This window comes from Hypanus sabinus, chromosome 3, assembly GCF_030144855.1.
Source record: "Hypanus sabinus isolate sHypSab1 chromosome 3, sHypSab1.hap1, whole genome shotgun sequence".
Classification (NCBI taxonomy): Eukaryota; Metazoa; Chordata; class Chondrichthyes; order Myliobatiformes; family Dasyatidae; genus Hypanus; species Hypanus sabinus.
Window position 1 is genome coordinate 94,616,766 of NC_082708.1, and position 24,723 is coordinate 94,641,488.

A 24,723-nucleotide genomic window follows, 5' to 3' on the forward strand; every position below is an offset into this window, starting at 1 on the left:
CTCCATCGACCTGTGTGTGGTCTCATCTTGACGGTAGAGGAGGCCATGGACAGACATGTCAGAGAGGGAGTGGTCTGTGGAATTGAACTGTGTGGCCACAGGGAGATCCCGCCACTGCTGGAGGACCGAGCGCCAGTGTTCGGCGAAACAGTCTCCCAGTCTGCAGCGGGTCTCCCCAATGTATAAATGGCCACATCGGGAGCACTGGATACAGTATATCACCCCAGTTGACTTGCAGGTGAAGTGGTGCCTCACCTGAAAGGACTGTCTGGGGCCTGGGATGGTGGTGAGGGAAGAAGTGTGGGGGCAGGTGTAGCACTTCTTCCATTTGCAGGGATGAGTGCCCAGAGGGAGGTCCGTGGGGTGGGATGGGGGAATGAATGGACAAGGGAGTCGCGTAGGGAGCAATCCCTGCGGAAAGCCAAGAGTGGGGGGAGAGGGGAAGATGTGGCTGGTGGTGGGATCACGTAGGAGGTGGCGGAAGTTACGGAGGATTATACTTTGGATAAGATGAGGCCACACGCAGGTCGATGGAGCAATACCTTATCTCCCGCCTAGGTAGCCTCCTACCTGCCAGCATGAACATCCAACTCACAGACCTCCGTTGATACCCCTGCTCCCCCTTACCCCCATCCCTATCTATTATTTGGTTCTCTTTCTCTCTCTTTTTCCCCCTCACTATAATCTCCACCCAGCCCTACCTTTCTTTCTTCTATTTCCCATAATTCTCCACCTTCCCCCTAGCCCATTTCCCTCCATCCTATCACTTCCCAGCTCTCTACTTTATCCCTCCCCCCACTTCTTATCCCCCTCGACCATCCCATGTTACTTCACTCCTGATGAAGGGTATCAGCCCGAAACTTCGTCACTACCTCCTCCCATAGATACTGTCTGGCCTGCTGAGTTCTGCCAGCATTTTGAGTTTTTATTTATTTCTAGCATCTGCAGATTCACTCGTGTTGCCTTTGAATAATGAAAGGCTTGGATGGAGTGGATGTGGAAGAGAATGTTTCCATTAGTAAGAGAGTCTAGAATCCAAAGGCAAAGACTCTGAATAAAAGAACATCCTTTTAGAACTGAGACGAGAAATTTCTTTAGCCAGCAGGTAGTGAATCTGTGGAATTGGTTATTCATACAGCTGTGGAGACCATGTCATTAGATGAATTTAAGGCAGAGATTGATATTTTCTTTATTTAAGGATATTAACAGTTATGGGGCAAAGGCAGATGAATATGTTTGAAAAGTGAAATCAGCCATGATTGAATGGTGTAGTAGACTCAGTGGGCTGAGCTATGCACTTGCCGTCCAAGGCTTATCTATACATCAGTCCTCCTAAGCATCCTGTCATCTGCTGCGTACTTTTGTCCAACACTTGACATTCAGAACATCTTGTACTTGTCCAAATTAAACTCAGTCTAGCATTTTTCCATCCAGGTTTTCAGCCAATCTGTATCCTGCTGAATTGTTTAACATGTTTTCTCACTATCCACAAGTCCACCAATTATTGTATCGTCTGCAAACTTACAATTCAGGCCACCTACATCTTCATCAAGATGATCAAGATTCCAAATAGTCAAAATTAAAAAAATAAAAAAGTAATTGTCCTTGTATTTCACATTTGCATTCAAATAATATAAATATGTGATTATAACAAACAAGTTCCAGAAGCCACCTTAAATAACTAAACACATTGTGTGCATACACATAATTAAGAAAACATTTCTTGAAACTAGCCAGTCCACCCTGGAATCATTCCTCTCCAGTAAAGTGAATGGGGTCACTGAACCTGCACCAGATCTAACCAAGCACAGATTCAGTGGGCAGACTTCCAGCATTACTTCTGGGAAACTGCATGAATTTGGCAGTCCCGTATTAGAGCACGGTTGGAATGACAATAGCAAACATTTCTCTGAAAGTTCAAGACTTCCACAATCAAATGTACGCTACAGAAGTATTTCATTTGTCAATTTGATAATTATCCCTTCCCTCTGAACATCCGTTTGGGACACACACACAGCAGACACAATATTGTGCACTACTGAAGTGCTTTTGTATCAATGTTTATAATTGTTATTACATAAACAAAATAAGTGTGATCGGTACTAACCTGCACCACACTTCTTTGCTCATTCTCAATCTCTTTCACTAAACTGAAAAATGTTATGCATTTCTTAGCTGAAGATTGAAAGCTTGCGTGCATGCCAACCTGGTGTCAAAACAAACTTGCAGTAACTGAACAGTCTTCCCACTAAGTGACCCCAGTTGCTTAATGGCTCTTGCTGCCTTTTCAGTGACTCTTTTCAGTTGCCAACTCAGATCTCTTATCCCCTCCATAACCTTAATTTCCCCACCACGGGGGGACTAGAGAGGAAATGCAATCACTGTATAACTTTAATGCTTAATAGTAAGTGAGGAGGATAATAATCATATCTCCTTATTAATGAAGTTCATTTTCTGACCAGTAATTATTTTAAGTGCATCAGTGCAAGGGTAATAACTCTAACAAGCAGCAATAATAACTGAATGGTCCAGCTTTTACCCTGCCAGGTGAAGTCTGTTTAGTATCTAAATGACAAGTTTTTTTAATGACCAAGTTCATGGAATTTAATCTCTTCCTGAACTTGTTCATGAACTCTTTTGTTTAGATGCAATTAACTTAACTACTGGGAAAAGATATGGTATCATTTAGAAAGCAATGATGTGCTTTCAACCCGGAGAATTTCTAGTACAGTCTAGCTTCACTTTATTCTCTTTAAACTGTAACAAGCTTAGACTTTTTTTAAAACACAACATCAACTGTTTGCAAATTACAAAGGAGAATGGTGAATCTTATGAATGCCCCTGTTCATAAAAGGATTGTGAGGAAAGGAGCACCAGATGCTCAGAGTGTTTAACTCTACCATTCTTATGTTAGCTGCTTCAGGTGGCAAGTCACTTCTCAGTGTCTGACTACAGAATTCGCAAAAGGCTGGCATTATAAAGTCCTTCTCTTCGAGGTCTTTGCACTGACTTTAACAAACACTGTCCAGTATTCTAATTGAATGCTATTTCACGTCAAGTCTAATAATGATTAGTGCTTTGTTGGTGCTCTTGGATGTTTTATAAAGACTGTTGAAAGGACTAGATAGAGTGGATGTGGAGAGGATGTTTCCTGTGGTGGAACTGTCCAGAACTAGAGAGCACAGCCTCAAAACTGAGGGGCAACCCTTTAGTACAGAGGTAAGGAGGAATTTTTCGTAGCCATAGAGTAGTGAATCTGTGGAATGCTCTGCCACAGACTGTGGTAGAGGCCAAGTCCGTGAGTATATTTAAGGCAGAAGTTGATAGTTCACTAATCGGTCAGGGCAGGTCAATGGGGTGGAGTGGGATCCGGGATCAACCATGATGGAATAGTGGAGCAGACTCAGAAGGCTGAACGGCCTGATTCTGCTCCTATGTCTTATGGTCGTATAAAGAGCTGACCTAAATGTAGAGAATACACTTGTGTATGTGTCACTAGTCTGATTTACAAAGTGGTACATTTTATAAACATCCAAACAATATTAAAACAATCCTACAGGTTAGTAATGTAGTTCCTGATTCCATAAAATCATAGGCACTGAGTGTGTGTCACAATTCCTTGTGATAAAATTAAGTGCTAGCTTTGTTTACTTCTCATATGAGTTTATTAATTGACATGTAATTTAAATTAGCCTAATAGTTTAAAGCAAGTTTAGAATTTGCTTGATACTTGTATTTATAGATTAGAGAATTTATATTTACTCAAGATACTTAAAAGTATGCTAAATATTATAAATTAGTAGACTTTATGACAGATCCCAGCATTGTTTTATTAATATTTAAGTAAAAATGTATTCACAGTTGTTATGGTGATATACCAAAACTGGAACAGATGGGTTTCATTTCATTTTGCAGGTATAGAAGGAGGAGCTGTGCATGTCCAAGGAGCAAAGGGATTACCTCCTTCTGACAGTTACAAGGTACTGTGGAGGGAAATATTAAATTATGTATTTGATAATCACCTAATTTGTTGTTCGATGATATGATTTAGATGAGATTTTGAAAATCATTTTATGGTGGAAAGTTGGAGAGTCATTCAGCCTAGACCCATCATCCTGAACTGGGCCATAGGCCTCCATACTCCTACCATCCAGGTTCTTATCCAAACTTACCTTAAATGTTGAGATCAACCATTTCTGCTGGAAGCTTATTCCACACTCTCCACCCTCTGAGTGAAGTTCTCTCTCATACTCTCCCTAAACTTTTTACCTCTCACCCTTAGCAACATCCTTGTAAACTTTCAATCTTATTGACATCTTTCCAGTAGGTAGGTGACCAGAACTGCACACAGCACTCCAGATTAGGCCTTGCCATCATCTAGTACAACCTCAACAGTAAGTCTCGACTACTGGGAATCGCGGATGGATCACTCCCTCCACGATTCCCTTGACTATTCATTCCTCTCACTAAACTTCCTTCCGACATCTATCCTTGCAAGCGGCCCATACACCTCATAGAATATAAAACATGGAAAAATACAGTATAGGAACAGGCCATTCAGCCCACAATATTGTGCCAAACCAGCTAAAAAGTAAATTGAAACCCCCCCCATAAAAAAAAACTAATCCCTCCTACCTACACAATATCCTTATGCCTCCATCATCCTCACTTTCATGTGCTTATCTAAGTGTCTCTTAAAGGCCTCCAATGTGTTTGCCTCAACCACCATACCAGGCGGTGCATTCCTGGTACACCACTTTCTTTTCAACATTTTTATTAATATTATATAAATTGCATGGATGTAAATACAAAGTTCATAAGGATACAAGTAATACGGATTACATTACATTTAAATCACAGTAATATGATCACAGTATCCCATATTCCAAATCAATCATGCAGAAAAAATAATTGAATTATGAAATAAAATAAAGTAGAATGATTGTATTTTATTAAAAGAAATCTACCCACACTACCAAAATGAGCTGGTTGGTGAAAAAGAAAAGAGAAAAAAATACCTTAATATAAAATATTATAATGATGGCTCAGAACCATACTTTAATAACAGATTCAAAGATTATGAAAATAACTCAGAAAGGGTCCCCATGACATTAGAAAATCAGGTTTAGAATCAGAAATTGAACAACGAATCTTCTCTAGATCAAGGCACAGCATAACTTCAGATAGTCATTGAACATGAGCAAGCGGGGCAGCCTCCTTCCACTTGAGCAAGATCACCCTCCTGGCCATAAGAGACATAAAGGCCGATACCAGCAAATTAGATGGCTTCAGTTTTGTAATACTATTTTCAACAATACCAAACATGGCAGTCAAGGGTTTGGGCTTAAAACTAACATTGAAGAGTACAGAAAAAGTTTGAAATACATCTTTCCAAAATTTTTCAAGGCTCGGCCATGTCCAAAATATATGAATTAGTGTGGCCACTCCATTAGTACATTTATCACAGTAGGAGGAAATAACTGCGTACAAACAAGAGAGCTTGTCTTTAGACATATAAACTCTATATACCACTTTGAATTGTAATAAAGAATGAGAAACACATAATGATGAAGAATTAATCAATTTTAAAATAGTCTTCCAGTTCTCTTCAGATATGAGAATCTGTAAATCCTTTTCCCAGTCTCCTTTAATCTTATCTAAAGAGGCCTTTTTCAGTCCCAACAGCAGACCCTCTCTGGGCTTGTCAGAAATGTATGTAGTTGGGATCTTAATAAATCTCTAATCTGTAAATATCGAAAAAAGTGAGTATTGGAAAGGTTAAATTTCATTGAAAGTTCCACAAGAGAAGAAAAATTCCCTCCATCAAACAAATCCTGAAATCATTTAATACCCAATCTGTCCCATTCTTTAAAAGATGTCCATTAAAGATGGTTTAAAAAATCAATTAGAAAAGATGGGACTCAAAAGGGAGAATCTCAATAAACCAAAATGCTTTCTAGTAGTAAAATGGATTCAACAGTGGCTGGATGGCAGATGCCAGAGAGTAGTGGTGGATAACTGTTTGTCAGGTTGGAGGCCAGTGGCTAGTGGTATGCCTCAGGGATCTGTACTGGGTCCAATGTTGTTTGTCATATACATTAACGATCTGGATGATGGGGTGGTAAATTGGATTAGTAAGTATGCAGATGATACTAAGATAGGTGGCATTGTGGATAATGAAGTAGTTTTTCAAAGCTTGCAGAGAGATTTAGGCCAGTTAGAAGAGTGGGCTGAAAGATGGCAGATGGAATTTAATGCTGATAAGTGTGAGGTGCTACATTTTGGTAGGACTAATCAAAATAGGACAGACATGGTAAATGGTGGGGCAGAGTGATCTAGGAATAATGGTGCATAGTTCCCTGAAGGTGGAATCTCATGTGGATAGGGTGGTGAAGAAAGCTTTTTGGTATGCTGGCCTTTATAAATCAGAGCATTGAGTATAGGAGTTGGGATGTAATGTTAAAATTGCACAAGGCATTGGTGAGGCCAAATTTGGAGTATTGTGTACAGTTCTGGTCACCAAATTATAGGAAAGAAGTCAACAAATTAGAGAGAGTACAAAGGAGATTTACTAGAATGTTACCTGAGTTTCAGCACCTAAGTTACAGAGAAAGGTTGAATAAATTAGGTCTTTAATCTTTGGTGCTTAGAAGGTTGAGGGGGGACTTGATAGAGGTATTTAATACTATGAGGGGGATAGATAGAGTTAATGTGTATAGGCTTTTTCCATTGAGAGTAGGGGAGATTCAAACAAGAGACGTGAGTTGAGAGTTAGGGGGCAAAAGTTTAGGGGTAACACGAGGGGGAACTTCTTTACTCAGAGAGTGGTAGCTGTGTGGAACGAGCTTCCAGCAGAAATGGTAGAGGCAGGTTCGATATTTTCATTTAAAAAAACATTGGATAGGTATATGGACAGGAAAGGAATGGAGGGTAATGGGCTTAGTGCAGGTCAGTGGGACTAGGTGAGATAAGCGTTCGGCACAGACTAGAAGGGCCGAGATGGCCTGTTTCTGTGTTGTAATTGTTATTTGGTTATATGTTATATGGTTAAACTGTAACCAAATCATCAAAGTATGTTTGACTGCTACATTGTCAGTTAGTTTATTTAAAGATAGAGGAAGTGAGTATCCAAGTAAAGAAGTAATGGAAAATTTCATAACAGAATTGAATTCTGTCCATATAGGGCAATTCTCATGGTTAATATAATATATCCAGAGCATAATATTTCCTATATTAACTGCCCAATAATATAATCTAAAATTGGGTAGGGCAAAGCCTCCATCCTGTTTGGTTTTTTGAAGGTGAACTTTATTTATTTGAGGTTTTTTATTCTTCCATATATAGGAAGAGAGAATTGAATCCAAAGAGTCTAAAAAAGATTTAGGAATAATAACAGGTGCACAGCTTGAAAAAGGTATATAAATTTAGGCAAGATATTCATTTTAATAGAATTAATTCAGCCAATCAGTGATAAAGAGAGAGGCGACCAATCAGAAAGTGTTTTTTTAAAACATAATTCAATAAAGTTAAAAAATTTTCCTTATTATTCTTAGTGATTGTTACTCCTAAATACATAAATTGTTTTCTTAAAATTTTCAAAGGAAGGTTAATATCAGATAGTATTAAATTGTTTAAAGGAAACAGTTCACTCTTATGTAAATTTAATTTATATCCTGAAAACTGACTAAAATTAAGTCAGTAAACAGAACACAAATGGTAAAGAGGTTGTAACATTAGATACAAAAAGCAATAAGTCATCAGCATAGAGCGACACTTTATGAATAGTACCTCTCCTTAAAATACCAGTAATCTCTTTAGACTTTCGAAAAGCAATTGCTAAGGGTTCTAATGCCAAATCCAGATGCAGAGGGCTGAAAGGACAACCTTGTCTAGTTCCACGTTGGAGTTTAAAAGCTTTAGAGTTCTGAAGATTAGTAAGAACCCGAGCGGAGGGAGATAAATAAAGTAATTTAATCCAATGAATAAAATTAGGTCCAAAATTAAATTTTTCTAAGAATGTAAAAAGATAATTCCATTCAACTCTGTCAAAGGCCTTCTCCGCATCCAAAGATATCACACATTCTGATATTTCCTTAGATGGAGAATGCATAACATTTAATAAACACTGTATATTAAAATAGCAATATCAATTTTTAATAAATCCTGTCTGATCATCCAAAACTGTAGAAGATATAATATGGCCCTTGTGGCTAAAGGGATCGGGGATATGGAGAGAAAGCAGGTACAGGGTTATGAATTGGATGATCAGCCATGATCATACTGAATGGCGGTGCAGGCTCGAAGGGCCGAATGGCCTACTCCTGCACCTATTTTCTGTGTTTCTATGTTTCTATTTTCAATTCTGTGAGCCAACACTTTAAATAAAATTTTTGTATCAAAATTAAGAGATAGGTCTATACAAAGAACATTCAGTAGGATTCTTATTTTTAAGAATAAGCGAAATGGAGTCTTTGTAAAAAGACTGTGGTAATCTTCCTACCTTGAAGGAATCTGTAAGGGTAGAACATAAGTGTGGTATAAGCAAGGAGGAAAAAGCCTTATAAAACTCTCCAGAGAATCCATCAGAACCTGGGGATTCCCCAGAATGCAATTCTTGAATAGACTGAGCAATTTCCTCCTGGGAAATGGGTTGATCCAATTCCCTATGGCCATCTATCGAAAGATTAGGAATATTTAATTGATCTAAAAAATTATTCATTGTAATATTATCATTAACAGGGTCAGAGCTATACAATTTGGAATAAAATTCCCTAGAAGTGTCATTAATTTCAAAGTGATCAGTTGTCATATCCCCGTATATTTTATGTATTTTGTTAATTTGCCAGTTAGCTATAAATGGCTTCAATTTATTAGCTAGTAGCTTACCAGTTTTATCTCCGTGAATATAAAACGGACTTTTATCTTTTAAAAGCTGAACTTCAATTGGATAGGTTAAAAGGAGATCATATTTAGTTTTGGTTTCAATATGTCTCATATGTTTCAGGATCAAGTACTGAAGCATATTTATGATCCAGTTGTTTTAACTGATTAGCTTGTTAATTTCTCTCTTTGTTAGCTTTTTTTAATGATGTTTGCAGTACAAGAAATAATTTGACCCCGGATATATGCTTTAAATGTATCCCATATAATAAAACTAGACGTCGCTTCTGACATATTTTCTTCAAGAAAAGAGTAATTTGATTCTTCATAAATTTTTAAAAATCCTCATCGGATAACAGAGTTAAATTCAGTCGCCAAAATCTACTCATAGGGATAAGACCAGGCAGATTTAGAGATAGAAGTACAGGAGAGTGGTCAGAAATAGCAATCTCTTCATATTCGATCAATCAAATTAATGAAATGATTTGACTGTCAATCAAAAATAATCAATCTTGGTACAAGAATGATGAACATCAGAGAAAAAAGAATACTCCCTGTCCGTCGGATGAAGAAAAAGCCAAGCATCAACTATACCACATTTAGTTAGAAAGGATTGGATACACAAAGCTGATTTATTAAGTGTGGCTGCTTTGACAGATGAGCAATCTAATACTGGATCTAACCAGCAGTTAAAGTCTCCTCCCATTATAAGAGAGTAAGTACACAAATCTGGCAGAAATGAAAATAGATGTTCAAAAAATCCTAGATCATCTACATTGGGGGCATATACATTAGCAAAAACAATCAATCTACTGTCTAAACTCCCTGATACAATAACAAATCTTAGTGTTATATAATTTGCCAGAAACAATAATAAAACGGCCATTTGTATCAGATATCTTACTGTGGAGTTCAAAAGGAACATTTGGATTGATAAGGATAGAAACCCCCCTGGCTTTGGCTGGGAAGGAGGAATGGAAATGCTGACCCACCCACCTTGACATAAGACGAGAGTTATCGAAACTACGAATATGAGTCTCTTGCAGGAAGGCAATGTCAGCTTTAAGTTGCTTAAGATGGGAGAAGACCTTCCTTCTTTTAACAGGATGATTTAATCTCTTTACATTCCAGCTTTCAAATATCAATGGGCTAACCATTATCAATTATTAAAACATAAAAGGTAATAGGCATATACAAGGTCAAACATTCAAATAACAGTTTGGAAGCAAAAATATAAATATAAATCAATATAATCAGGACAAAAAAAGTGCTGAATAACAAGGAAAAGCAAAGAAAGCATTAGATAGTGTTGGTATTGGAGAATCCACCCCACCCTCACAAAACTAGATGGCTACCCAGAAAAGCAACTAGCTCTACAAGAAAAAAAGACACCCCAAAAACCAACTTACAGTTTCGTAACATTGACATAAACTCCGTTTAAATAATATAGCAATTAGCTAACTTATGCACTGCAAATCAAGATTACAAATAGAAAGAAACAATACCATCAAAAAAAATATAGAACTTAATACAAAATAATAATCAAGAAATAATCTACCCGTGAGAAACTATGAAAAAATGAAAGAAAGAAAAAGTAAATTTGAGAAGAAAAGAAAGGGAAGAGAAATTTTAGTATCAGCCGTTTAAAAGAAAGCAAATCTGATACAATAAATTGGCAGGGAGACCTTCAATAAAACTCTAAGCCTCCCAAACCAACTGAAACTATTTGTGGTTCTCAGTAGTTAAAGTTATTCGGAAGTGGATTAAATTATGCAAATAAAATCTGAGTCCACAAGAAGGCGCTTTTTTTAAATGAAAGTACTTATTGGCCATTTTAGAAAGTCACACCAAGTCCGGAGAGAAACCGACTAAAATCATTTATGGTTCTCAGTAGTTAAGGATATTCAAAGGTGGACTAGGTTATTCAAATAAAATCTGAGTCCGCAAAAAGACTTTTATTTTAGAAAGTACTTATCGGCCATTAGAAAGTCAAACCGAGTCCAAAGAAGTCGAAATGGCTGGGAGACCTTCAATAAACTTCTGGACCTCATTGACCGACTTAAACTATTTGTAGTTCCCAGTAGTAAGAGTAATTCGGAGATCAGCGGGATTATGGAGGGAAGGTTTGAGTCCACAATTAAAGAACTTTTTCATAATGCCTTTGAACTCAGCGCGCATCTTCAAAACCTGAGGGGCATAATCTTAAAAGATATGAATTGTATTACCTCGGTAATCCAAACTACCTCTCTGGCGTGCCTCCATGATCAGATGGTTTTTCACCTGGTATCGATGGGTGTGATCTAGAACCCAGGACAGCTCAAGGAATGAATATCCTGGGGGCTCTCTCTAATTCAGGTGACCTAGAACCCAGGACAACTGCAGGAATGAATATCCTGTGGGCTCTCTTTAACTCAGGTGGAGTCGGAAGAATTTCTTTCCAGAAAATCTCACAAAGTAAATCTCACAACTGGAGAACCTGTTTCAATGGCCTCTGGCAAACCAAGAATTTGTAGGTTATAACGTCTGCTCTGATTTTCAAGATCCCTCATTTTGAAAGTAAATTTGCTGTTTTGCTCTGTCAAATTGGAGCAGATAGCTTCCAGCTGCTGAACTCGGCGTTTTAAATCTTTGGAAGCTAAGTCGATGCGAGATAAATGTTTGGCATGTTCATCCATTCTAGCGTTAATCTGATCCAATTTTGACTCCAACTGACTGATAGAAGACCTAAATTCAACCTTAATATCAGTTAGAATTTCTTGTCGATGCTGTTCCAGGACAGAGAGAATCTCGGCAGATGGAGACGTGGAAGCTTTTTTCCCAGATTTAGGGATCTTTGTAGCCACTTGTGAGATAAGCATATAGATGAGGCAGATGAGAAAGACAAATAAATTAACAAACTGGAATATAAAAAGGGAGATACATAGTGTGAAGGTAAGAAATGTAACGGAGCGAAAGTTTAAAGCAACTTCCAGTAAGATGGTGATTGATACAATAACAAATCGACCATTAGGATCCGAAACAACTTTGTGCTGAACAAAGGAAACTATTATCTACAAAAATTGAAACTCCACGTGATTTTGCATTAAACAAAGAATGGAATTGCATACCCTTCCACCAAGTAAAAAAACGTAAACTATCACAGCTGCATATGTGCATCTCTTGTAAAAAAAAAGGGTGCTTTTAATTTTTTAATATAAGCAAACACTTTGTTCCGTTTAATAGGATGGTCCAGCCCTTTCACATTCAAACTAAATAAATTAATATTTTGAATCATTTTAAATACAGGTCATCATGTAATTAAAAGATCTGGCCATAAGTTATTGAAACTAGAAAGCAAATCGTAAGGTAAGGTAGTCAAACAGACAATCACACAATCAAACCAACACAACTCCCAGAAAGAAATAGACCCTAGCCCCTCCCCCACTCAACGCCAGAGTCTGACCAATAGGCAGCCAGCAAGCTAAGAAATAAGTACCCTCCCCAAAAAATCCTGTTGACAGTAACTCCAGTCCTTCAGGGTCAATTATGTACCTACCAAGACCCAACATAGAAAGAAAAATAACTCAGTATTCAAAAATATAAAAAGGTCAATTTAAACAAATTCAAAGAAAGCTATATTAAAATAATATTCAAATAAAGACTCAAAAAGGGATAAAGTAAAATAAAAAAGTATCAAAAAAATAACCGAAGACAGTATACGAATAGCCAAAACGTAAGCTTATTGAAACCTTATTTCAGATTCATATTAACAGAAGAAAAAATTGATCAAATATGAAATATAAGTTTTAGGCTTCTGCCTTCAGAAACTCTTTTGCATCTTCAACCGACTTTATTTTTCTTTGCATTCCGTTCTTCAAAACAGTACTCAAATGGGCTGGAAACCGAAGGGATGGTTTAAATCCTTTACTGTACAATCCCAACGTAACTTCTTTGTATTTCATACGTTCAGCCATGACTTCAGGCGAATAGTCTTCCACAAATCTAACCTTGTAACATTGGAAATCAATCATTCCTAGTCGATGGGTGTGGCGAATTAAAAGGGCCTTAATACAAAATTCATGGAAACTTAGAATGACCGACCTGGATCCCGCAGCTGATGGTACTGGCTTTGAAGTTGGCGAGTGATATACTCGATCGAGCTTCGGCTTGGAAGTGAATAAAATAGGGAATAACTGTTACAGAAAGTTTGCAAAGAACTTTGTTGCATCAGCACCTTCAACTGATTCTTCAAGACCCAAAATTCACAAATTATTTCTCCTGTTTCTATTTTCTGGACTGATAATCCTTTTCATCATTTTTTCTTTGTAGAGTTTAATTGCATCTTCAACATCCTCTTCAAGCGTTGCCAGTTTTGCAGTATTTTTCTGAATTCAATTCTCATGCTCTATTAAAGTTAGTTGGAATGTATCTAATTTGCTGTTAAGTCGTTGAAACTCCTCAGAAAATTCCGATTTTTGCCGTTTAAGGAAGTCGCTGATAGAATCCAAAGTGACTGGGGATTCATCTTCTGTTTCTCTTTCTTTTGCAAAAGCTTTTGTTATTTTCCCAGCCATAGTAAAGCAGTATTAAACTATTATAATAAGCTTTCCAAAAAAAACTGGTAGGAGACAACAAAGTAAGGTAGGAGCAATCTAAGACGTTGTTACTCCATCGGCTGCCAACAGGGCTCTGGTACACCACTCTCTGAGTAAAAAACTTGCCACTCACATTCCCTTTGTACCTAACCCCCTCTCACCTTCAATGCGTGCCCTCTGATATTAGACATTTATACCTTGGGAAACAGATACACTCTGTCTAGTCTATCAGTGCTTCTCATAATCTTATAAACCTCAATCATGTCTTCCTTCAGCCTCTGCTACTCCAGAGAAATCAACCCAAGTTTGCCTAACCTGTTATGATAGCATGCGTCCTCTAAGCCAGGCAGCATCCTAATAACCCTCTTCCGCACCCTTTCCAAAGTCACCACGTCCTTCCTATTGTGGGACGACCAGAACTGTGTGCAATACTCTAGATTTGACCAAATCAGAGTTTTATAAATTTGCAACATAACCTTGACTTTTGAACTCAATGCCTCAACTAAAAAAGCAAGCATTCCATAAGCCTTCTTAACCACCTTATCGACCTGTGTAGCCACTTTCAAGGAGTTCTGAACCCAGAGATCCCACGATCTCTGCATTCAGCAACACTCTTGAAGACCTTGCCCTTAGCAATGTACTGTCTCCTTGCATTTGCCCTACCGAGGTGCAACACCTCATGTTTAACTGTGTTAAACTCCATCTGCCATTTCTCAGCCCATATCTGCAACTGATCTATATCACACTGTATTCTTTACCAATCTCTTACATTATCCACAGCTCCACCAATCTTCGTATCATCCGCAAACTTACTAACCCACTCATCTATATTTTCATCCAGGTTATTTATGTACATCACAAACAGCAGAGGTCCCTGTACCTGTGGAACATCACTACTTAGAAACCTCCAGTTTGAATACTTCCCTTCAACCACTACCCTCTGCCTTCTATGTACTAGCCATTTCTGAATCGAGACAGCCAATTCACTGTGGACTCCATGAATCCTGATCATCTGGATTAGCCTCCCATGAGGGACTTTGTCAATTGCCTTACTAAAATCCATGTAGGCAGCATCTACTGCTCTACCTTCATCAGTCTCTCTCACACCTTGTCAAAAAATCTCAATCAAATTGGTAAAACATGACTTGCCCTGCACAAAGCCATGCTGTCTCTCCTTAGTTAAGCCATAGGTTTCCAAATGCACATATTCTATCCTTAACAGTTTTCTGCAGCAATTTCCCTTACTTCCATTCAGGGCCTCAGGAAATCTTTCCAGGTGAGGCAATACCTCACCTGCGAATTTGCAGGGGTTACTAGGGCTACTGATGTGACCTCCTCTTCATTGATGAGGCCTGTCATAAATTGGGGACCACTTTGTCAAGCAGCTGCACGCCATATGCCCCAAGATGAACTTCTCGGTGACCAAACACGTTACATCCCATTCCAGTGTGTCGATTCATGGCCTCCTTTTGTGTACACTATATTCTGTTTGGGTAGCCTCCAATCTGATGGCAATTGATTTCTCCTTCTGATAAACAAATTTCCCCCTTCCCCAATGACCTTTTACCTCTTCTCATCTGTCTGTTACTTCCTGCTGGGTCCCCACCTCCTTCAGTCTTTCTTGTGGTCCATTCTCCTCTCTTAACAGATTCCTTCTTTGCCAGCACTCGACCTTTCCCACCCACCTGGCTTCACCTATCACCTTCCAGTTAGCCTCTTTCCTCTCCCTCAACCATTTTATTTTGTCCTCTTCCCTCTTTGTTCTCAGTCCTGAAGGGTCTCCACCCAAAACATCGACTCTAGTAATTTCCAGACGTTGCCTGACCTGCTGAATGTCTGTTGTCCTGCATCCATACTTTGATATATGAAGGCTAGTGTGCCAAAATTCTCTTTATGCTCCTATCGACCTGTCAAGGAATGATGGATCTGTATTCCCAGATCCCTCTGTTCTACCACACTCCTCAGTGCCCTATTTTTCATTGTGTAAGACCTATCCTGGTTTGTTCTGGCAAATTGCATCACCTCACGCTTGTCTGCATTAAATTCCATCAGCCATTTCTGAGCCTATTTTTCTAGCTGGTCCAGATCCCGCTGCAAGCTCTGATGGACTTCCTTGCTGTCCACTACCAGCAAATCTGTCCCCCCCCCCCCCCCCCCCCCAAATCTTGGTGTCATCCACAAATTTGCTGATTCTGTTCATCACATTATCATCGTGACATACGTGACAAACAACAACAGACCCAGCACCAATCCCTGTGAAATATTACTATATTACTAGTCACAGGCCTCCAGTCAGGGGCAACCATCAACGAACACTCTCTGGCTTCTCCCACAAAGCCAATGTTCAATCCAATGTATGACTATACTTCATCCTGAATGCCTAGCAACTGAACCATTGTGACGTACTTCCCGTGTGAGACCTTGACAAAGCCCTTACTGAAGTACATACAGACTACACCTATTGCCTTTCCTTCATTGACTTTTGTGGTAACTTTCTCAAAATCCTTGATAAGTTAGACATGTTCTACCACGCACAAACCCGTGCTGAATATCCTTCTTCAGGCTCAATATATCCAAATTTCAGGTCCTATAGAGTACTTTCCAATAACTTACCCACTGCTGATGTCAGGTTAACCGGCTATTGTTGTCCCCAGTTTATTTCTAGAGCCTTTCTTATACTACAGAAGAAGGTTAGCTATCCTCCAAACCCCCAGAGCCTCAAACATGGCTGAGGATGTTTTAAATATCTTCACTATGGCCCCTGTAATTTCTGCACTAGCATCCTGCAAGGTCTGAGGGGACACCTTGTCAGATTCTGGAGATTTATCCACTATTATGTGCCTAAAGACAGCAAGCTCCACCTCCTCTGTAATCTGAATATGGTCCATGACTCCACTATGGGTTGCCTTTGTTCTGTAGGCTCTGTGTCCATTTCCCAAGTAAACATAGACGTAAAAATGTTCATTTAAGATCTCCCTAATCACTCCATACATAGTTGACCTCTTCAAGAGTACCAATTTTGTCCCTTGTTGTCCTTTTGCTTTTCGTCTATCTCTTGAAGCGTTTGGGATTCTGTTTCACCTGGCCTGCCAGAGCAACCAAATGTTTTCTTCCAGAAATATAAAACAATCGTGCATCCAAAATTTTACTTTTGAATGTCTCCTACTTGCTAAGTATGCCTTTGCCAGAAAACAACCAGTCCCAATCCACATTTGCCAGATCCTTTCTGATACCATCAAAATTGGCCGTTCTCCAATTTAGAATCTCAACTGAAGGATCAGACCTATCCTTTTTCAAAATTATCTTCAAATGAGTGGAATTATGATCACTGGATCCAAAGCGATCCCCTACACTCTCTTCTGTCACTTTCGCATCTTGTTCCCTAATAGGAGTTCTAGTACCACACTGTAACTGGGATCTGTATGTACTGATTACGGAAACTTTCCTGAAAGCATTTGACAAACTCTATCCCTTCCAGCCCTTTCACAGTCTGGGAGTCACAGCCAATATATGCAAGGCTAGAATCACATTATGTTTCTTGCAACAGTCTGCAATCTCTCTGAAAATTTGCACCTCAAAATGCTGCTGAGTATTGAGTGGTCTGTAATATAATCTCATTGACATGGTCATCCCTATCTTATTCCTCAGTTCTATCCATAGAATCTCAGTAGACGAGCTGTCCAGTCTTTTCTGTTTCAACACTGTAGTGACCTTTTCCCTGAATAGGAATTCCACCTCTCCTCCTTTAATCCCTTCTGCTCTAAAACAACGGAACCCCAGGATATGCAGCTGCCACTCCTTCGCCTCTTGCAACCAAGTTTCACTAATAGCTACAATGCCATAATTCCACATGCTAATGAATGCTCTAAGCTCATCCACCTTACTACAATAGTCCTTGCATTGCAGCTCAGATGCAGCTCAGAATATTCCCATCATGTTCAACCTTTTAATTCCTGACTGAGTCTGTAGGCTTAACAGACGTCTTTGCCCACAACCACCTCACTAGCTGCCCTGGCATTCTGATTCCAACCCCTTGCAGTGCTAGTTTAAACCCTCTGGAGCAGCACTAGCAACCATTTCAGCAAAGATTTTAGTTCCACTCCTTTCTTTTTCAATCTTTTTATTATCATTAATAATTACCAAATACAATTGATATATTAATAAAGGGATTACAAACATACAAATTCCCATTACACATGAAAGAATACATAAGCAATAATTACAATATAAATGAGTTTTCCCAAACATAAACCATACGGTATATGTATGAACAAGGTAAATCTAGGTATTACATAATATATAATATAGAAAAAAACACAGAAAAAAGAAAAAAAATATTATGCAAAAATAACTAAACTACTAATCTAATAGCTAATAAAGAAGAAAAAAAAGCAAAAAAAAGAAAAGAAAGTAAAACTAAAGGAAAAAAAGGGCTGTCTATAATATCTCACAAGAGTACATAATCATCAGTGTCATCAACTCCGATCCTCTCAACATAAATAAGATTAAAGCTGGAAAATCAAATAAGCCTGGAACAGGGTCATATTACATCATATCTTTTCAATATCTCCATATCTTTTCAAATTTAATAGAAGTATCAAATACACCACTTCTATTTTTTTTCTAAATTTAAACATAACATAGTTTCAGAAAACCAATGAAATACAGTGGGAGAATTAAGTTCCTTGTAATTCAGCAAAATAGATCTTCTAGCCATCAGAGTGAGAAATGCAATCATTCGACTGGCGGAAGAAGATAAATGCAGTAAGTCCATCATTGGTAAACCAAAAATTGCGGTAATAGGATGGGGTTGTAAATCGGTTTAATACCGCAGAGATAATATCAAAAATATCTTTCCAATATTTTTTCAAAAGCAGACAAGACCAAAACATGAGTTAAAGACGCAGTTTCAAATTGACATCTATCACAAAAAGGATTTATATAAGAATAAAAGTGAGCTAATTTATCCTTGGACATATGGGCCCTATGTACAAACTTAAATTGTATTAATGAATGTTTGGATATAGAAGATGTATTAACTAATTGAAGAATTCTATCCCAATTCTCAATAGAAATAATAAGATTAAGCTCTCTTTCCCAATCATTTTTTATCTTATAAAGGGGCTCTGAATGTATCTTAATAATTATATTATAAAGTTTTGATATAAGCCCTTTTTGAAAAGGGTTTAATTCAAACAAATTCTCCAAAATATCTGAAGACACAAAATTTGGAAACGTAGGAAGTACAGTACTTAAAAAATGCCTAATCTGTAAATATCTAAAAAAAATGAAATCTAGGCAAATTATATTTATTAGATAATTGCTCAAAAGACATAAAACAATTGTCCAAAAATAAATCAGAAAATCTTAGTAATCCCTTAGTTTTCCAAGCCGAATAAGCTTGATCTATAATTGAAGGGTGGAAAAAGCAATTAGATACAATAGGAGTATTTATTTAAATCGAATTGAGTCAACCAGAAATATTTCCGAAATTGAAACCATATACGTAAAGTATGGTTAACTATCGGGTTGTCAATTCGTTTCGGCAATTTAGAAAGAGCAAAAGGGAGAGAAGTCCCTAAAATAGAACCCAGAGCATAACCTGGTACCGATTTAATTTCCAAACTCACCCAGTGAGGGCCAGAAGATCCATCCCAATCTTTCAACCAACATAACAAATATCTAATATTAACTGCCCAATAATAAAATCTGAAATTAGGTAATGCTAACCCACCTTCCTTCTTTGTCTTCTGTAAATGTATTTTACCTAACCTGGGATTTTTATTCTGCCATATATATGAGGAAATTTTTGAATCAACATTAGTAAAAAAAAGACTTCGGAATAAAAATTGGTACCGCTTGAAAAATATATAAAAACTTAGGTAAAATAACCATCTTAATAGCATTAATCCTACCTGTCAGAGATAAAGATAATGGTGACCACTTAGTAAACAAACCTTTAATCTGATCAATTAAGGGTAAAAAATTAAACCTAAATAATTCTTTATGATCTTTTGTGATTTTAATCCCTAAGTAAATAAAAGAGTCATTAACTAATTTAAAAGGTAAATTTCCATAAATTGGGACCTGTCTATTCAAAGGAAACAATTCACTCTTATTAAGATTTAACTTATACCCAGAAAACTCACTAAATTGAGCCAACAATGATAGAACTGCTGGAATAGATTTCTCAGGGTTAGAAATGAATAATAATAAATCATCTGCATACAAAGATAACATGAATATCTGTCCCACGATTAATACCCGAAATATCTTGTGATTCTCTGATGGCAATTGCCAAGGGTTCTAAAGCAATGTTAAATAGTAATGGGCTAAGAGGACAGCCTTGTCTAGTGCCCCGAAATAAACGAAAAAAGGGAGATCTTTGATTATTAGTAAACACTGAGGCTACTGGAGTGTGATAAATCAGTTTAATCCAGGAAATGAATGTCGGACTAAAATTAAACTTCTCCAACACATTAAATAAGAAGGCCACTCAACTCTATCAAATGCTTTCTCCGCATCTAATGAAATAACACATTCTGAAGAGCTATGTGAAGGAGTATAGACAATATTCAGTAATCTCCTAACATTGAAAAAAGAATAGCGATTTTTAATAAAACTGGTTTGATGTTCCGAAATAATTTAGGGTAAAACCTTCTCCAACCTGGATGCCAGTAACTTGGAAAAGATCTTGGAGTCTACATTCAATAAAGATATTGGTCTATAGGATGCACAGTCAGTAGGGTCTTTATCTTTCTTCAGTATTAAAGAAATAGAAGCTCTATAAAAAGATTGTGGCAAATTCCCCAATCTAATCGCTTCCTCAAAAACCCTGCATAACCAAGGAGAAAGAGTAGCGGAAAAACATTTAAAAAATTCTACTGTATATCCATCTGGACCTGGTGCTTTCCCAGAATTCATTGAGGAAATATCCCCTTTGATTTCTGCATTCATAATAGAAGTATCTAATATTGAAAGATCATCGGATGATAATTTTGGAAAATTCAATTCCCCAAGAAAATCACACATGGTATTACGATCCTGTGGGAATTCAGATTGATACAGGGAGGTATAAAAGTCTTGAAATTACTTATTTATCTCATCATGGTTAACTGTCAAATCCCTATTCTGCTGACGAATCTTAGTGATTTGACGATTAACCAAAGCACTCTTCAACTGACTAGCTAACAGTTTACCTGATTTATCACTATGTATATAAAAATCAGATCTGGTTTTCATTAATTGATTTTCAATCGGAGATGTAAGTAATAAACTATGTTCCGTTTGAAGTTCAACCCTTGTTTGTAAAGCTCCTTACTAGGAGTGATCGAATATTTCTTGTCAATCTCTTTAATTTTATCGACCAATAAAAGAGTTTCCTTCTTAATGCGTTTTCTCAAACCAATGGAGTAAGAGATAATCTGTCCACGTATATACGCTTTAAAAGTGTTCCAAAGTGTTCCGCAAGAAATATCATCCGTGGAATTGGTTGAAAAGAAGAAATCGATCTGTTCCTTCATAATTTTAACAAAGTCCAGATCTTGCAGTAAAGTAGAGTCAAATCGCCATTGTCTAACATTAGAAACTGTATCCGTAAATTTAATAGAAAGTTTTAATGGAGCATGGTCAGAGATAGCTATGATATCATAATTACAGCCGATTACCGATAATAATCAATTCTCGAATAAGAATGATAAACGTGAGAAAAAAGAAAACTCTTTATCGTTAGGATACCGAAATCTCCAAATATCAAAACTCCATTATCAGACAAAATGGAGTTAATACAAGTGGCTGACTTATTGGGTAAAGTCTGAATAGATAAAGATTTATCCATCAAAGGATTTAAACAACAATTAAAGTCATCACCCATTATTAACTTATATTCATTTAGATTAGGTAAAGAAGTAAATAAGGACTTAAAAAAATCAGGACAATCCACATTTGGAGCATAAACATTAACCATAGCAACCTTTTTATTACAAAGTAAACCCGTAATTAACAAAAATCTACCATTCGGATCCGAAAAGATATCGTGTTGAACAAATGCAATAGAGGAGTCAATAAAAATTGAAACTCCCTTTACTTTGGCATTCGAATTCGAATGATACTGTTGACCCCGCCAAGACCTAAAAAAGCAATATTTGTCCTCCTTCCTCACATGAGTTTCTTGAACAAAAATAATATGAGCATTAAGTCTTTGGAATACTTTGAAAATCTTCTTTTGTTTAATCAGATGGTTTAAACCATTAGTATTCCAAGACACAAAATTAATGGTCTGAGCCATAATTCTAAAATCAACCCTTTGGTATAAAAAGGGTTAACCAGATTTTAAACTCATGCACCCGGAAGAGGAACAAAAATAAAGAGCGGACCCGGAAGTGACGACATCGTAGACATACTTGAAGTTCAAAAACAGCCCAAATGAAAAAACTGAAACAAACTAGTAAAGGAAAAATAGAATTAGAAAACAGACCATCCCCCACCCTCACAAGAAAAAGACAAGAATAAGCCAAATTGTGGCTTGAAAAAGGAAAAGATAAGACTAATTCTACCCCCATATCAGCGGAAGACCACTCCGTATGTAAAGGATATATATAAAAAAGACCACCCCGACCTTAAAAATTATGATCACTATACTAAAACCACACTTCTTAATATACTTAGTTGTAAAAAAAAGAATATTAACACTAAAAGCTTATAAATCGGGTTATAACCCAGACAAAACAAAACAAAACATATTTAAACTATGATAAGCGATGCATTGTAGGAAGAAGATGAGAGAAAAAAAAATACCGCCATCTTAAACAAAACCAAAAACATATTTTTCAAAAAACCACCATCTTAATAAAAAAAAGAATTCACCTTCGAAGGGTTAAAAATACACCTTCGAAGGAACAAAAGTAATAGTCAAGAATATAGTATAATGGTTAAAGTGTATAACACAGAGCGATTAATATGACGAAAACACACTTTAACTTAAATATAAAGTATAGGATAAACCTACACCAATAACCAGAGACTAAATCCGGTTTGAGGAATCGAAAACCATCTTACACGATCAGAATCACTCATTTATTAGAGATTAGTGTCTGTAGCAGTAGGGAAGTTCTCATCCAGATAATCCATATGATGGCGTGGAGCATTTGGCGGAGAGATTCTAAGCTTCGCAGGGTATAAGAGCGCAGGTTTTAGATTTTTCTCATAACATTCAGACATCAGAGGTTTAAAAAGAAGCCTTTTCCTCATAACTTCAGGACTAAAATCTTCAACCAAACGGAAATAGTAATCTTGAAATTTAACCATTCCTGCCCGCCGAGCCGCACGAATAAGTTGTTCTTTGTCATGTACATAATGAAACTGGACAATTACAACCGAAGGTTTAGCTGGAGCACTCGATGATCGACGCCAAATTCTATGTGCGCGATCAAGTAACGGAGGGTTATTTGGAAAAACCGACGGAAATGCATCTTTTAAAAGTTGAGCAAAATATTTTAAAGGGTTGTCTTTTTCTGTGCCGTCTGGGAGACCAAGTATACGTAGGTTCTGTCTTCTGGACCGATTCTCAAAGTCGACACTCTTGGCCTTAAGAGATTCCACCAATTTAGTGGTCCAAATTAAATCCTGTTGCAATTTTTCAATTGTCAAATCTCGTTTCCGAGCATCTTCTTGCAGAGATGCGATAAGAACTTGCTGCTGGTTAATTTCTGAATCCGTCTTAACCATATAATCTTGAAAAGCCTTTATATCTTGTTTAAAAATTTGTTGTAGTTCATCAAACTTTTTATCCAAAACCTCCATAAACAGTTCATAAGTTAATACAGTGTGTTGCAGATGAGCTTGCTTTTTTCCATTACTGTTCGGGTTGCGCCCAGGTTCTCGTCCTTTAGATCTAAGAGACATTTCTGTTTGCATATCTTCAAAAATTCACAATAAACTCTTAACGATAATTCCAAAAAAATAGCAAGAATCTTTGTAGTTAAAAATAAGTTGGATAAGGGTGATCAAAGGTTAAAAAAAGTAAAGGTTATGGAGCGAATCTAAAACAGTACTCACTCCATGAGCATCTCCCGCTGACCTTAGTTCCCCTCCTGTTCAGGTGCAAACCATCCTGTCTGGTCTGTACAGGTCTGTTGTGATGGAAAATAACTGGTTCTTTGAGTCTCAACAGTAGAGGCCTGGACACACACAGTTTTAATAATAAGGAATTTATTTACAAGCGGAAGTCAGGTCAACACAAGCAACTACAATATTCTAACAAAAAACACTTAGGGTTAACACGTGTGGGGAAGGTCAGGTCGGCTGTACAATACACAGAAAGCGGTGTGGGGACAGGATACAGTTACACATACAAAGAACAAGGGAAAAGCACTACAACAGCTATCCTCCTTGACCTTGGATAGCTGTGGCTCCCTTACCAGGACAAACGATAAACCTTCCCAAACATAAATCAATGTACTTGCCTTCAATGAGGTGGTCTATAAGAGAGAGCGAGCCAGGCACATGTCTCACCTTTTATAGCATGGGGCTGGGTGAGATAAGCCAATTAAGGTGACAAATAATTTAGGTGTGCATTGATTAGTTGGGAGGGACCAAATATTGATTGGCATGCGGTGTGTCCTCCAACCAACCAGGTGGCAGTGCGTCTGTCACGTGGCCGGTATCTCTGGATACAGGGTCCCACCTTCCCTGGATGGGAGACCAATGATACAAGAATCTGAAGCTCTCCTTCCTGCATCACCTAAGCCATATCCTAAACTGTATTTATATTTTTGGCTTCACCAGCAGGTGGCATGGCTAGAGGTCTGAGATCACAGACCTGGAGTTCCTCAAGGTTGAAAGTTAAATTTATTATCAAAGAATGTCTTTGTCACATTTACTACACTAAGATTAATTTACTTGCATTTAACTTAACATCTAACTCACTGAACTCACCTTGCAGGATCTTGTCACCCTTCCTAACTATGTCATTGGTACTGATATGGACCTCAACCTACAGCTGCTCACCTTCCCAGTTAATGCTACTGACTTGATCAGAGGTGTACCTGACCATAATATCCAGAAAGCAACATATCGTACTGTTTGGGAATCCTCTTGTCATCCACAGAACTTCCTATCTGTTTTCTAACTAATGAATCCCCTATCACTACAGGTCGCCCCTTCCCTTTTGAGCCGCAGAGCCAGACTATGTGCCAGAGACTTGGCTGCTATTACGTCTTGTATAAAGCTTTATAGAGGATTTTCTTTAAATTTATTTTTATTAATTCGG

General features: G+C 37.5%; 1 protein-coding gene across 2 annotated transcripts in view; it reads left to right on the plus strand.

The window, feature by feature from the left end:
- The window catches only part of LOC132391519 (uncharacterized), a 237,636-nt gene that overhangs the window by 99,824 nt on the left and 113,089 nt on the right, over positions 1 to 24,723 (plus strand). For both annotated transcript variants that reach the window (XM_059964806.1, XM_059964807.1), the window contains one exon: positions 3,916 to 3,980. In XM_059964806.1, the coding sequence (XP_059820789.1) occupies positions 3,916 to 3,980 (65 nt within the window). The remainder of the gene's footprint in view (positions 1 to 3,915; positions 3,981 to 24,723) is intronic.